The 12,836-nt window shown below is 43.2% G+C and overlaps 1 protein-coding gene across 8 annotated transcripts in view; it reads right to left on the bottom strand.

Annotated features, from left to right (window-relative positions):
• SLC4A4 (solute carrier family 4 member 4) overlaps positions 1-12,836 on the bottom strand; it is a 739,594-nt gene that overhangs the window by 359,300 nt on the left and 367,458 nt on the right. For all 8 annotated transcript variants that reach the window (XM_085641000.1, XM_085640999.1, XM_085641004.1 and 5 more), the window contains exon 3: positions 752-937. In XM_085641000.1, coding sequence (XP_085497126.1) covers positions 752-937 — 186 coding nt within the window. The remainder of the gene's footprint in view (positions 1-751; positions 938-12,836) is intronic.

The following is a 12,836-nucleotide window of genomic DNA, read 5'->3' as shown; positions in this document are numbered from 1 at the left end:
GATTATATTTAGTTATTAGCTTCGATATTTCATGCAATGAAGACAGCTGGCATGTGCTACAGGAGAGATTACCTGACCTGAAATGCATTTTTAATCCCCAGGTATGATTCATCGCTGTTCTCTGGAAACTGACTAACAACACTGATCATGCCCAGGGGGGAGTGCAGTTAAGATAATGGAAGTTGCCGACAAAGTATAAGGCGGGTCTGTAGGATCTGCACATCATGAACACACAGCAAATGGGCGGACTGGATAGAACTGGTACTCCATATCTGTCTTCAAAGTATGAGCTTTTTTTGTTAAATCAGTGGATTTAGCCAGGTGGAACATCTGACACCTCAAACATTGTGTCCTGTGTTGGTCCATAAGGGCAGGTGCCATGTCGTATTTCCAGAAAATCCCCATAGAATACATTTTCAGACAATCTGAATGTGAATCACTAATATAGTGAGTGGTTGACCTGAAATCCTGGCACGGACACAGACAGAGTTGGACCCTCCAGCCTTATAATAATATGTATTTTTCCTGATGAGTAATTCTGTTGAGTACTGAAATAACTATGGTGAAAACCCAGCAGTAGCCATCTGTTGACTCGTTTCACGAGCTCCAATGATGAATAACAACTCAAAGAGAAATACCACATATTACTGGCTGAATTGTTTCCCTATAGAGTGATGAAATTGGACAATAAAAGAGATCAAAATCACTAAGGACAGAAAGTGTGCCTATCAGGACGACAAAGTGTACTCACTGAGTGGTTTGAGGATGCTGGCACTTGTGTCGTCCGCATTTTCAGTGTCAGATTTCTCAGCATCTGAATTATTATCCGAGTATTTTTCCCGCTCTTTTTTATCCTTGTGGCCAGGCTTCCGCCTGTGACGTCTCCGCCGCCTGTAACTCTTCGGCACGTGGACTCCAATGTAGACAGTGTGATGACCTACGAGCAAACCAAAAGCGGTCATCAGAAACGTGAAACCATCTTAATTTTTCATCAACTTACACTACCATCCCTCATCAATCTGGCCCCAGGAGCTAAGAGCAACACCAACGACACTGAGAAAAGTAAGTGACCTGGCATGAGCATTGTCATTATCATAATATTTAGCGTATTTCAGCTAAAGTCCATAATAAAAACAAGTAAAATAAATACAAAAACATTGCATTAAAAGTTATACATCAACATGCGCAAAAACCATCAGAGAACATACAACAGTGGCTCGCATAGCGCCCATTCCCATCCTCTAATGTTGTGAAGTACATGCCAGGCACATGTTGACAGGTGGTTGGTACACAAACACAGACATGGTGGTCTGCTGTCCCCAGCAGGCCACCATCCCTGTAATATGTGAGATTTCTAAGGAGTCACAAATTGCGACCTACTTCATTAATATTAATATGGTAGGTCTTTAGCGACCCCATTAGGAATCGCAAACAGTGTCTCAGACACTGTTGTACATTCCATTTTTTGCGACTGGCACAACAGAATGATCGCACATCTGGCCCTATATTTCCAGTTTCCTCCAGCAATTAGAGGATTTTCAATCGCTCCAAACTCCACATGAGGCCCAGAGCCTCTTCCATACATGCAGAAGACCAAGACACTTCCCACAAAGGCTATAGTTTCAATCACTACCTTCATTTTCATCCACACACTAGCGTTTGATGCTTAAATGTCCTGTGCGTCACATATTTTTTACTCAAATGCATGCATTGTTGCAGCAAAAAAATCCATTATGAGCACAACTCTGTCTTTCACGTATGATTTGTACACTACTCTTGTAGCCAACATGGCAGACACTCGCATCCGTGGCACTACCACTGAGTATAATGCTATCCATACGCGGGTATGCTTCGGAGCAGTGTCGGGCCCTACACTAAGGCAGGTAAAATACTGTACAAAACAGCATTTGCTCAAAACATAGCGAGGGTATCAGGATTCAGAGATATTTCTTGCTTGTGCAACAAGAGCCTGGCATATCCTTCGGTGACATTCAAGCAGCATAGTAACCTACAACAAATACAATGGATTCAGGAGTGACCCCCTATTGGTCATTAAGGATGGAGAAACATTTGTGCCCAAAAGCTGAAAGGGTATTTTTCCCCTTTTTCCTTCCTAGGAGCAATGTAAGGTGCTCATAGAAACATTTGCTTCCTACAGGAGGAATCTGTCCATGCATTGACGGCCAGCATGGCTCACGGGTGGCGGGGGAGGGTATGGCGGGGGGGGGAAGAGTTGGCGGGGGTGAGTCGCGCTGGGGTTTAGGGTGCGCAATATAAAAAATAAATACGTTTACCTTGCCGCCAGGACCCGTGTCTCTGCTCCTGCTCATCTTGGAACAGGAAGCACAGCCAGGCCCCACTGACCAAAGACAATGCTGTAATGCAACATTGTGATTGGTTTGCACCCAGGCTCCACTAATCAATCACAACGCTGCAATGCAGCGTTGTGATTGGTCTGAGCACCATGACACGGCGCTCAGCTAGGGGATGGAGGGGTGGGCATGTTCTCCATGTAAAGCAGCCTGTATGGAGTACAGGGAAAGTGCCCATGACTGGTTTGGGCGGCCCGAGAGGGCCGACCCAAAGTCATTGCGCACTTGGGAGTAGGCGAACCACTCCTCCCCTGCCCTGCTCCGAGAGCAGAGCAGCCCTGCCCACTCGCCTGCCCCGGAAAGCAGCACGAAGCATAAAATGATAACTCAAAGTTATTATCATTTTATGTTTCATACTTTGACTACTTAAAAGCAGTGGGTGACACTCTTCCGCCGTAGTGGATGAGCCGCCACTGTGTCCATGTCTCGGTTGCACTGGATTCTCAAAGAACTATTCTTGCAGCTACCCTAAACTGTAATTAATGCGCTCAGAGAGAGTATTAACCCCCTCATCCCTGGGAAACAGAGCCTGTGAGTATTAACCCCCTCATCCCTGGGAAACAGAGCCTGTGAGAGGTAGCTCTGTGGGCGACGTGCCCACTGCAACGATTTGAAAGAGATTTAAGAGGTCTAAGAAAGCTTACATTTATTCCCAAATGTTACAAATGCTTGTATTATCTTTTGTAAAAGTTGGAATTCGTTGACAAACAAATCCAACGTTTCCTGGGGTGGAAATCATTGACTCTGATTGTCTGAGGTGTGTGAGGAAGCTGCTGGTGAGGGGTTTAAAACCGGATGGAGGGTTCAACCTTTCACCATGTTTAGTGCATTAAATGATCTGCAGGTTACGCACAAAATTAATCAGCAGGCCCTCAATCCAAATGTATATCTTAAGGAGTCCCCTGATTTATCAGAGTGTTAACCCTGTGCTCGCATTTTCAACATTTACTGATAAATGCTTAGCAAATGACTCAACCGTGTACTTTTACATGGGAGAAAACTTCACGCAATGCAATTGGAAATAAAATACCTAAATTTGCTTTAGATATGCATCATTTAAATTAATTTAAGATAGCCACCTAAAATGCGATGGGCAAAATTCAATATACATATTGTTTCTGAATCCCAAGCTAAATCACTGAGAGCTAGGACATCAAACCTGTGTGACCTTCAACCTCGCAGTGCCACGTCATAATTGCAAGAAATCACAAGCTTCAAAAGACAAAGTTATGGTCCATGCAGGGCGACGTCTACATGAATATACAATTGTTTATAATCCGGATTCAGTGAGGCTAGATCTCTTTGGTGGAATCGAGCTGTGTTGTTGACATTCACGGAAATACCTATGTGTGACCAGGGCACAATTCCTAAAAAAAGAAGTGGGGGTACTAACCAGGTTAGGCAGTATGTAAGTGAAATCACGACGCGTGACATCACAGCACATGATGCCACGACGCGTAACATTGCATGTGACATCACAGGAAGTAACCTCACTGGAAGTGAAATCACAAAAAGTGACATCAGATATTAAGCCCTCACACACGTTTATCAGGTATATGATGAATACATTTAAGCGCATTATGAGATTTAACAACTGAGATTTGGAGTCGGGGTGTGCCAAAAAAGTGGCGCAATCCCGATGCAACATCTGGGCCTCAACTAATCCATATATTTTTTAAGCCCAGCCACAAAGAAATTGGCAACAAGGAGAAGCATGATTGTAGATCTGTAATGCTTAATTGGTTGCAAAATCTACATTTTATAATATTTGATTGGGTTAAGGTATCTGCAGTGAAGGTGCCAAGTACATCTCAGGGAATAGTAATAATAGTGAGATAACTCTGGTGGTTAATGCACTTGCTGGAGGAATCTGTGTTTGTAAAGTCCCAGATTTGAATCAAAGTAGTAAAGAAGGTAAATGTGTCTCCTGCAAAGCCCATCATCTGACACACAGATGACAGATTTTTATTTTATGTAGATAGTAAAGTTGGTTACTGCTTTTAACACAGAGATCCCTTTGTTACCCGGAGTTCATAAATTATCATCCTTCTAAAAGACCACAGTGAGGTATGAAGGACATGTGACTTCTTCACCTTGTAACCCTCACTGTTTCATCTAACTCATCATGTACATGATTTATTGTCAATGTATAATGTGTATGTTAGGTAAAGAGCTCTGACACCCTGCATTGGGCTGCATAGCGCTATAAAAGAAATAAAATAGTGCTACTGAAATTGTTATTTGTGTAAATACTGGGACAGACCAACACACCTGCTATTCTTACAGTGCATGCACTTATATACAGGACTGAAGAACGTAAAAAGCATGCATCTCTTAAGTACCAGTGAAGAGATAGCAAGCTGTGTGCCTCTGTTTCCCCTCCTTGGCATTTACATTTATGTGTGCGGTTCCAGGTCACCTCCAGTCCGGATATTCAAACAAAAGGGGGTTCTGATTGCCCCTTAACTTTGGCCCAGCTGGAGGTGAAAAAAAGCTCCCTCGCTGCCTGCACGTTGCTGCTGGGAACTGAAGGCAGACAACTGCAAGCGCTGCTGAACCTGTCCCGGTGTCTTACACCAGGACAAGTTCAGCATATTTCTGTGGGGCCCAACTCCTTGGCAGGGGGGACGGCATCCACCCTGTGAAAAGAGTGGGTGGACGCTGTGTACCTGCGTGTACCCCCGACTCGTGCCCTTTGTGTTACCCATGCCAAAGGTGACTTCTGGTACCCTGTGTACCTGTACCTGAGGTATGCCTTTTCTGGACACTGAAACAGAGAACGAAACACTTAGTGTCTCAGCCTCTGGAGATATAGAGACTCCAGTACAGTACCCATGGTTAATAGTCTTGGAGATGTGCAGATGTCAAATGCCAGTCCAATGAAATGATGATAGATGTATCCACCAGACACTGTGGAGAGATCTTGGTAGGGTATGAAAGAAAGCAATGTCGAAACTGAGAGCACACACCCAACTACTTTGCTTAGGTTTGAAAAAAGTGAGGTAAAGTATGTATCTTCCATTTCTGTTCATTTTCAACATTATTTTAAAAACTATGTTGAATACTCTTCCACTCCTGACACTGATAAACCTAATTTAGAGCCCTTAATCTAAGGTGGCATCCACATTCAAGTGATTAAGAGGCGGGTGAAACGGTTTAACTATTGAGAGGAGGTGAGGAAAAGAGGGAGAAGGAGAAAACGTGCAGAAAACCATCTAGTTCTAAAATACCACATGTCCAGTTTCATGGCCTAACACATCTAAAGAAATGTTGAAAACAGAGGAGACACTGATGTGATATGTGCCTTTGGGGACAATTATTGATGATTCTTTTGGTGCTGATAAAAGTCGAATGCATATAATTCCTAGTAGGTCTTCAGGACTGGGCACCGATGTGCTCAGGTAATCTTGCCCTATGTGGATTATAACATGGAGGTAGTCTGAAGAAGCATTTGCAATGCAATAGGTCTTGCATTTCTGGTAGTTTGAGCTATTGGCGTAGCATTATTATTTGCAATGCCAATGGGTCAAACTTTCAGTAATGCGAGACCGATTGCATTGCAAATGCTTGTTTAATCTTGATCTTTCCTCCGGGATCCATTGACTCTTCTTCAGCAGGCCAGGGGCCTGTAGAAAATGGCCTAAATGTTTCCCCTCCAGATAACGACATGGATGGACGCTGCATTTGCGCGTGATGGGAGGGGGGGGGGGGTGCGAGCGAGGCATCAAGAGATGGCCAGAGCTGGCCAACCAAAATAATCAATTGGTGATGTCTGCTGGTAGGAAACCAAGCACCAAAAGGCAGGACAGATGAACAATAGTAACCAACCAGAGAAGAGGAATTTTAAAAAGCAGTCCAACTAATCAACCAAACATGGTGGTGTGTCCAAAGTCCCCGATAACTCATATTCGGAATACAAAATGCCTCGCAGAGCAGTGCATGCGCTGCAAAGGCTCGACCTAAAAAAAGATCTCAAAAGGCTGTTTCTATTTCCAAAAGAAACATTTTCTAAAAACAGACTACGTGTCAAACCTTTGCAAAGTATCTTCTGAAAGGTTAATGTCGGTCAGATAATCAGAGAATATTGCAAATAAAAATAAATCCTGCCCTGCTGTTCTTTTGACATATGAATAACCTCACAGCTGTACAAAATTCTCCTTCAGTTTTTATTTTGTATCAAACCATCTTCTTTTTCCTAAACCTACCCTTTCTCCTGCTGCACCTATCAGGCTATATAGTAGGCCAATGAAATCAAGGAAAGCTGCCACTCTAAGGTACCATCTTGAATAAACGAATGAAACCATATCTAAAGAGAAGACCAATCAGGAACTAATTCAAATACTGACATAAAGAAAGCTGCCTGAAAAATCTCAATTTTAAATCTATCCATGGAGTGCTTGGATAATGCACATGTTGCATCAAAGGTACAGATACTGGATCAGTACTATCATCCACGTCCACAGAATTGGGGTATCTTCTGTCAAGAACATGTGGAGGTCCTTACTAAACTAGAGTCACTTGTGTTAGTGTTAACCCTACTGGAAACACATGGTCGTACATGATCCTGCATTACCAGAGAGCTGGCCATACCAGGACCTTCCCTCGGATGAAGCAAGAAGGGTGCTGCTTCCTCCTCAGAGAGGAAGACTTGGGCACGATTCTCCAGGAAAAATCACTTTCTACGTTGCATGAGTAAGAGGAACAACTGATGGGTAGAACTGTCATCATGTAGTCATGAGAGCAACATAGAGAGAGCATCTTTTCTTCTCTGACATTCTCAAACATAATTAGTGTGTTTTCAGGGTGGCTTGGGTAACCACAGAGTTAAGGCTCTGCAACCCCTTTTCTTGAGATTGTTTCTGAACAATTTCAAGAATTATAACATGGATCAGATTGAGGAGCAGACCTTGTGCAGACCTTGTGTCCCAAAGGAGAGCCTCACAAGCAAATGTGCCAAGAAACAGGAATGCAAAGTATGCAAAAGGGATGGAAAGGAGACTTTGAAAAGATAATCAATAGAGAAAAACATAAGCCAGAGCCACAAGTCAATAATAGCTTGAAAAAAATGATTACAACAAAACAAACTCCTGAAAACCTAGCAATGATCGTAAAAATAGTAACCAGGGTTTCTTTTGTCAAATGGTTACATTTGAAAAGGGAACAGATCCTCATGATGAAGAGATTGCATATGGCCAATGACGCAGACTTATGCAGAGAAATTAAGGGGTTGATTTACAGATCTGCAGATAGGGTCCACCAAACTCACGGTCCATGTAGAGGCTGATGGACCAAAAGCATGTTGATGAGGGGGCTTACTCTGGCTCCGTCACTGACATACTTCTCCAACCGCCCGACAGAGTACCGGCCCTCAGATAATATCCATCCGAACAACCACTCTGGTAGTGAGGTACAGTAAAAAACATAAATGACCCCCCACACCACGGTAGAAAATTTCATATTTGGGGCTATTAGTTTTTCAAAAACGAACTCCCGCTTGGGGAGTTTGCTTTTGAAAAATTTAAAAACTGTGTAAAAGTTCGATGAGCAGCCATCTTGTTTGACACAGCCCACCGACAACTTTTCTCAATATTTCCTGTCAATGTTAACAATAGTCTGCGCGCTGATGGCAACCCTGGATTTGGCAGCCAGGGCCCTTGGAATGGCTGAGGCAATGCCTTCCTCTGCCCCGACTCTGTACCCTCCATCCACCAAACTCTAAATCAGCCCCATAATCGGTCACCAAGGCACTCAGACAAGATTTTAAGCTGGAGGCGATCAGCATATGCAAATTAATATGCTAAGTGGTTTTTTACAGTATTTCTTGTATCTTGATATTGCACTCCATTAGAGGTTGCCTTGCAGTCCAATGCTAAAGGCAATGTGCGTCGTAAATCATTATTATGTTCCTAAAATAATGTCAGGGTGCGCGTCACAGTAGTATATATTGTATCAGAAGTTGGCATTTCTGTTGTTTAAGTTTCCTTAAAAGTCCTGCGCATGTATAGTTTCGCCTGGGATTGCTTGCTTTCAGTGCACGCTCATTACCCAGCCGAATCAGACCCCGCCCTTCTCTCTTTCTTCGAGTAAGAAAGAAACATCCCAATTGTAAGCCTTGAAAGAGGCTATTGTGCCTCCATGCTTTTCAGGTTTGATGAAATAGGAGCCACGACCGCCGGGGGCCACCAGAGAAAGCTCTTTTCATGAGCATTGTACCTGCATTGATCTGCGTTTTCACTAAATTGACTTTATAATTTGAAAACGCCACAACATCAAAGGCTTGCGCAATCTTGACACCATGTCAGAGACATACAGGGGGGCGGAGTGTTGCCCTTTAAATAGGTTGAGGCTGGGACAACATGCCTAAAACAAACACAGTACCTTCATCGGCCATAAATCAAGCATTAATCCTAATTAACACTGCCATACGGAGTTTATTCTGACGTCAGGCAATATTCATTCATCTCACAATTAGAAATGATTATCCCATAAAATACTCTACCCACACGGCATATGGCAGATAAAATAACATAAGGAAGATTACTGATAAGGCATAAAAACTCATTAAACCAATGTCAGACCATTGTCAAACAATAACATTTGCATTAAATGTCACAAACAACAATAAAAGAAACACAATGGGACAAATAAAACCGCAATCTGTAGTGAATTTAATAATCAATGTGGATTAATATTTCCTGAGGCTCTACTCAATTTTTTCCGCATAATGTTTTTTACAAATGAAGAGGCCCAATCATATACAGTCATTTACTCCTGTTTCAAGTCAAGGTCTTTCGACTTCCCAAAAAATGGTAGTACACTTTCTAAAAAGACTATGGGCTGTTTCACAAAGATAGACTTAAACTTTTATGTAAGTTTACAATTGCTGTAGTAACTTTACTACTGTTGTGGTATTCACAAACTACGAGTGTAATTTTACTCTAGTAATTTTACCAGACGTAAAATTACACTCGCAGTTTGTGAATACGAAAAAGTGGTAAAGTCACTACAACAAGTGTAAACTTACAGAAAAGTGTAAGATTTCCTTTGTTAATCAGGCCCTGAGTGTTATAAATTTATTGGAAGGAATGTAGTGGGGGGGGGGGGGGGGGGGGTCTCAGCATTAACCAACTGATCATCAATTGCAGCTCAGAGAGATCTTTTATTATAAGCCCGGCACGTAGATGCGACACAGAAACCAATAGTATATCACATGTCATTTTAAGTGATTCACCTCTTTGGGGTAGAATCGACAACTTATTTAAGAAAAGGCCGTCTTATGACAACGGCAGTTAATGGAATGTGGCTGGTGAAGGTTTCACCTTCCCCAGACTTGAAGAAGAGGTTTCATCAGTCATCCAGAAGACAGCAGGCATCATCCCACTCTAAAAAAAATCCCAGGGAAAAGGCAACATTGAGAAGGGTCTGCAAAAGCAAGGATTACCACAAAAACAACCAAAATCCTAACTATGCCAGAGATGGTCGTAGGTTACAGGTCAGAGGTCGCATTTGCTTATTTGAAAATTCCTGGGAAGAACCTACGCCAGTTACCTGGATTCTACTAGTTGTTAAGAAGGGTTATGCCATCAAATTCTCCTCTCTCCCTACAGACTCTAACCAACACCTTGACGTCTTTACAAGATTTGAAGTCTCTACAAGCCTTTATATAGAACAGAGCCATCATTCCTTTAATGGAACCTGAGAGTGTAAACTATTCTATCTCTCCACTGTAATATGGGAGAGGATGTGCCCTAACGGCTTGGGCGGTCAACCTCAAAATTTGGGGGAACCTGGTTGAAGTCTCGGCAAGGACGAGCAACATCCTGTGATTCTGGGCAAGTCACCTAATCTCCACGTGCCTAACAAAATTAATGTGTCCTCATGTAACACAACTGGTGCTCGTCTAAAGCGCTCTAATACCTTTTGGTCAAGTTTGCGTTATATAAAACTCTGGAAAAAAACAACAAAAAAACGTGAACATGTTCCAGTATTACAATTTCTTTGGGATGTACTGGGTCAACTCTGCTGGATCAACTTTATGTAAACCTTTTGCATTCCAGTTATTAAACGTTTTCTCTGTCTTGTTCTTTGTCGTGCCCTCTGGCTCCAAGGGATCGCCTTTGCTGGGGAGAGGTGAGGCACAGCGGCCAGAGCGGCTGACTCCAGAGAACGGGGCTCACGGTTCGATCTCAGGCAGCAGCTCAGCTCAACATCATATGACTCTGGGCAATAGCTCACTTAATTGCCCCGATGACCCCGAGCGCCTTGCAACCCTTAAGGGGGTGACATGTTCGTGCTTTACAAATAGCAATTACAATTACAAATAATTTCATCCATTGAGGCCATTAGATTTTGTGGATGTGAAGCTCCTCAAATGAAAGTTACTTTTTTGGTTGCCATCACCTCAGCCCGCACAACAGGGAAAGCTGGGAGCCCTTTTTTCTTGAGCCCTTTCCTTTACATTTTAGGCAGCTGTATAGTTTTGAGGACTGGCCCATTTACCAAAGCTGGCATCTGGCTGTAAAGTAGCTCCAAACGTTGCACTACTTGTTTTTTTCATCTCCATTCCAGAGGAGGAATTGTGGAGTCTTTTATATATCAAAATAGCTCCTTTGATTTATTTAGATAGATCAAAATGGTCTTGAGTATCTGGTCACTTTATTGTAACTTCTGGTTCAACAGGTCAAGGCTGGCAGCTTCTTCCTTTACAGTCAGCAGAAGGAGTAGGTAAGCAGTAGCCTTAGCCTACTCCTTCACTAAAGTTCCCTTTCCAGGTGAAATTCAGGGCAGTGAGACACAGTCGCGGCCAGCATGACTTGCGGGTGGGAGGGTGGGTGAGTGGGGGGGCGCGGTGACATGTGGGAAGCAGGGGGTATCGGAATTAATCAAATACATTTTAAAAAACTCATCTTGAGGCCAAGTCCTGCATCTTCCCCGGTCCTGCTCCCCTGCCTCCGACAGGAACAAGAAGCAGGCACCCAGGCTCCCACCCCTAAGCCAATCACAATGCTGCAATTGCAGCATTCTGATTGGATGGGGCATGTGGTGGGCATGTTCTCCATACAGGCTGTAATGCAGCCTGCATGGAGAACAGGGAAGTATGCATGACTGGTTTAGGCGGCCCGAGAGGGCAGACCAAACAGTCATTGCGCACTTTGGAGTGGGCAAACCACTCCTCCTCTGCCCAGCTCGGAGAGCAAAGCAGCCCGCCCATCCGCCCACTAGCTGCAAAGCAGCAGGACAGGAAACACAAAATGACAATAACTCTGAGTTATTGTCATTTATGTTTCTCACTGCTTAAAAGCAGTGGGGCGACGCTCCTCCGCCATGGCGAGGGAGCCGCCCCTTGTGTGACATAGAGTCTAGCTGCCTTATTAGTGGATGTTCAGGCAGTTCCTCTTGCTGAGATTCGTAGAGCTGCCACCTAGGCTTCTGGGAACATTTTTATATGTAATTAGCGGCTGAATAGATAGGAACCTTGGTGCAGGGTTTCTCAGTTCTGCTCTATTATGAATAATATTTTTTCGATGACATTGTACATAAATTCATTAGATGCAATTTTTGCTCTCTCTATTTTCTTCATAGTCAAAGGCCGTGTTTTATGCTTGGGTATTCCTAGTAAGTAATGACGGGGACGAGGAAAAGGGACTTAGGGTAATATCCAGTTTACGTACTAGCAGTCTTTATTAATCCCAGTTCTAATTGTCCTCATCCCTGTCTTTAAAACCCATCTGCCTTTCTTTGGACCTGTCTGGTCTTCAAGAACAGGTTTGGTATGTTGAAAAAATGTTGAGCATGCCATCAGCTTGCGGGGCATCCTGGTCAGGGTGGGTGGGCCTTGCATTTCAGCAGGACGTTTTTCCTGTGTCAAGGACGTGTGATTAATTTCTCATAACTTGGTCAATGACAATAAGACTAAGAGTAATGAAGATTTCCGGCAAGTAATCAGAACATTATTTATTATAGGAGGAGCAAAAGTAGCACAGAGTGGATTTGTACGTTTTTTAACCTGGCGAAAACTATTCGTAGCGTCAGCCTATTTTTTGCCTTTTCCACATCACAGTCAAATTTGACATGGAAGGCAAATACCAAGACAAAGATTGCGTTAGTCTTGAGACACTCGTGTTGTTGTGGGGGGAGATACATAGGTAATGACCATGAGACAAGTCAAAGTTATCCCTCCAAGCCAAAAAAATGTTTTGATACCCCTTCACCACTAAACCCATGACCTGTTTCATTTGCACGCTCTCTCTCAGAGTAGCCTTCAGCTGTCCTGGGCGCTAAAAGGATACATTTGACAGAAGTAATTAGATATTTCAAGACTGACTACTCTTACTTACCCCAGAAAACATTTAACTTCTCTTGATCAAATGGTCATAAACAGAAGACTTATTATAACAATCGTCTTTTGGTTGCTCAGTTAAAGACAGTGAAGTGGCTCAGGGCTAATAATGGCTGGTATAAGTC

This window comes from Triturus cristatus, chromosome 2_2 (genome assembly GCF_964204655.1).
Source record: "Triturus cristatus chromosome 2_2, aTriCri1.1, whole genome shotgun sequence".
Classification (NCBI taxonomy): domain Eukaryota; kingdom Metazoa; phylum Chordata; class Amphibia; order Caudata; family Salamandridae; genus Triturus; species Triturus cristatus.
Note: the sequence above shows the minus strand (reverse complement) of the source record. Positions and strands in the feature narration are given on the sequence as shown.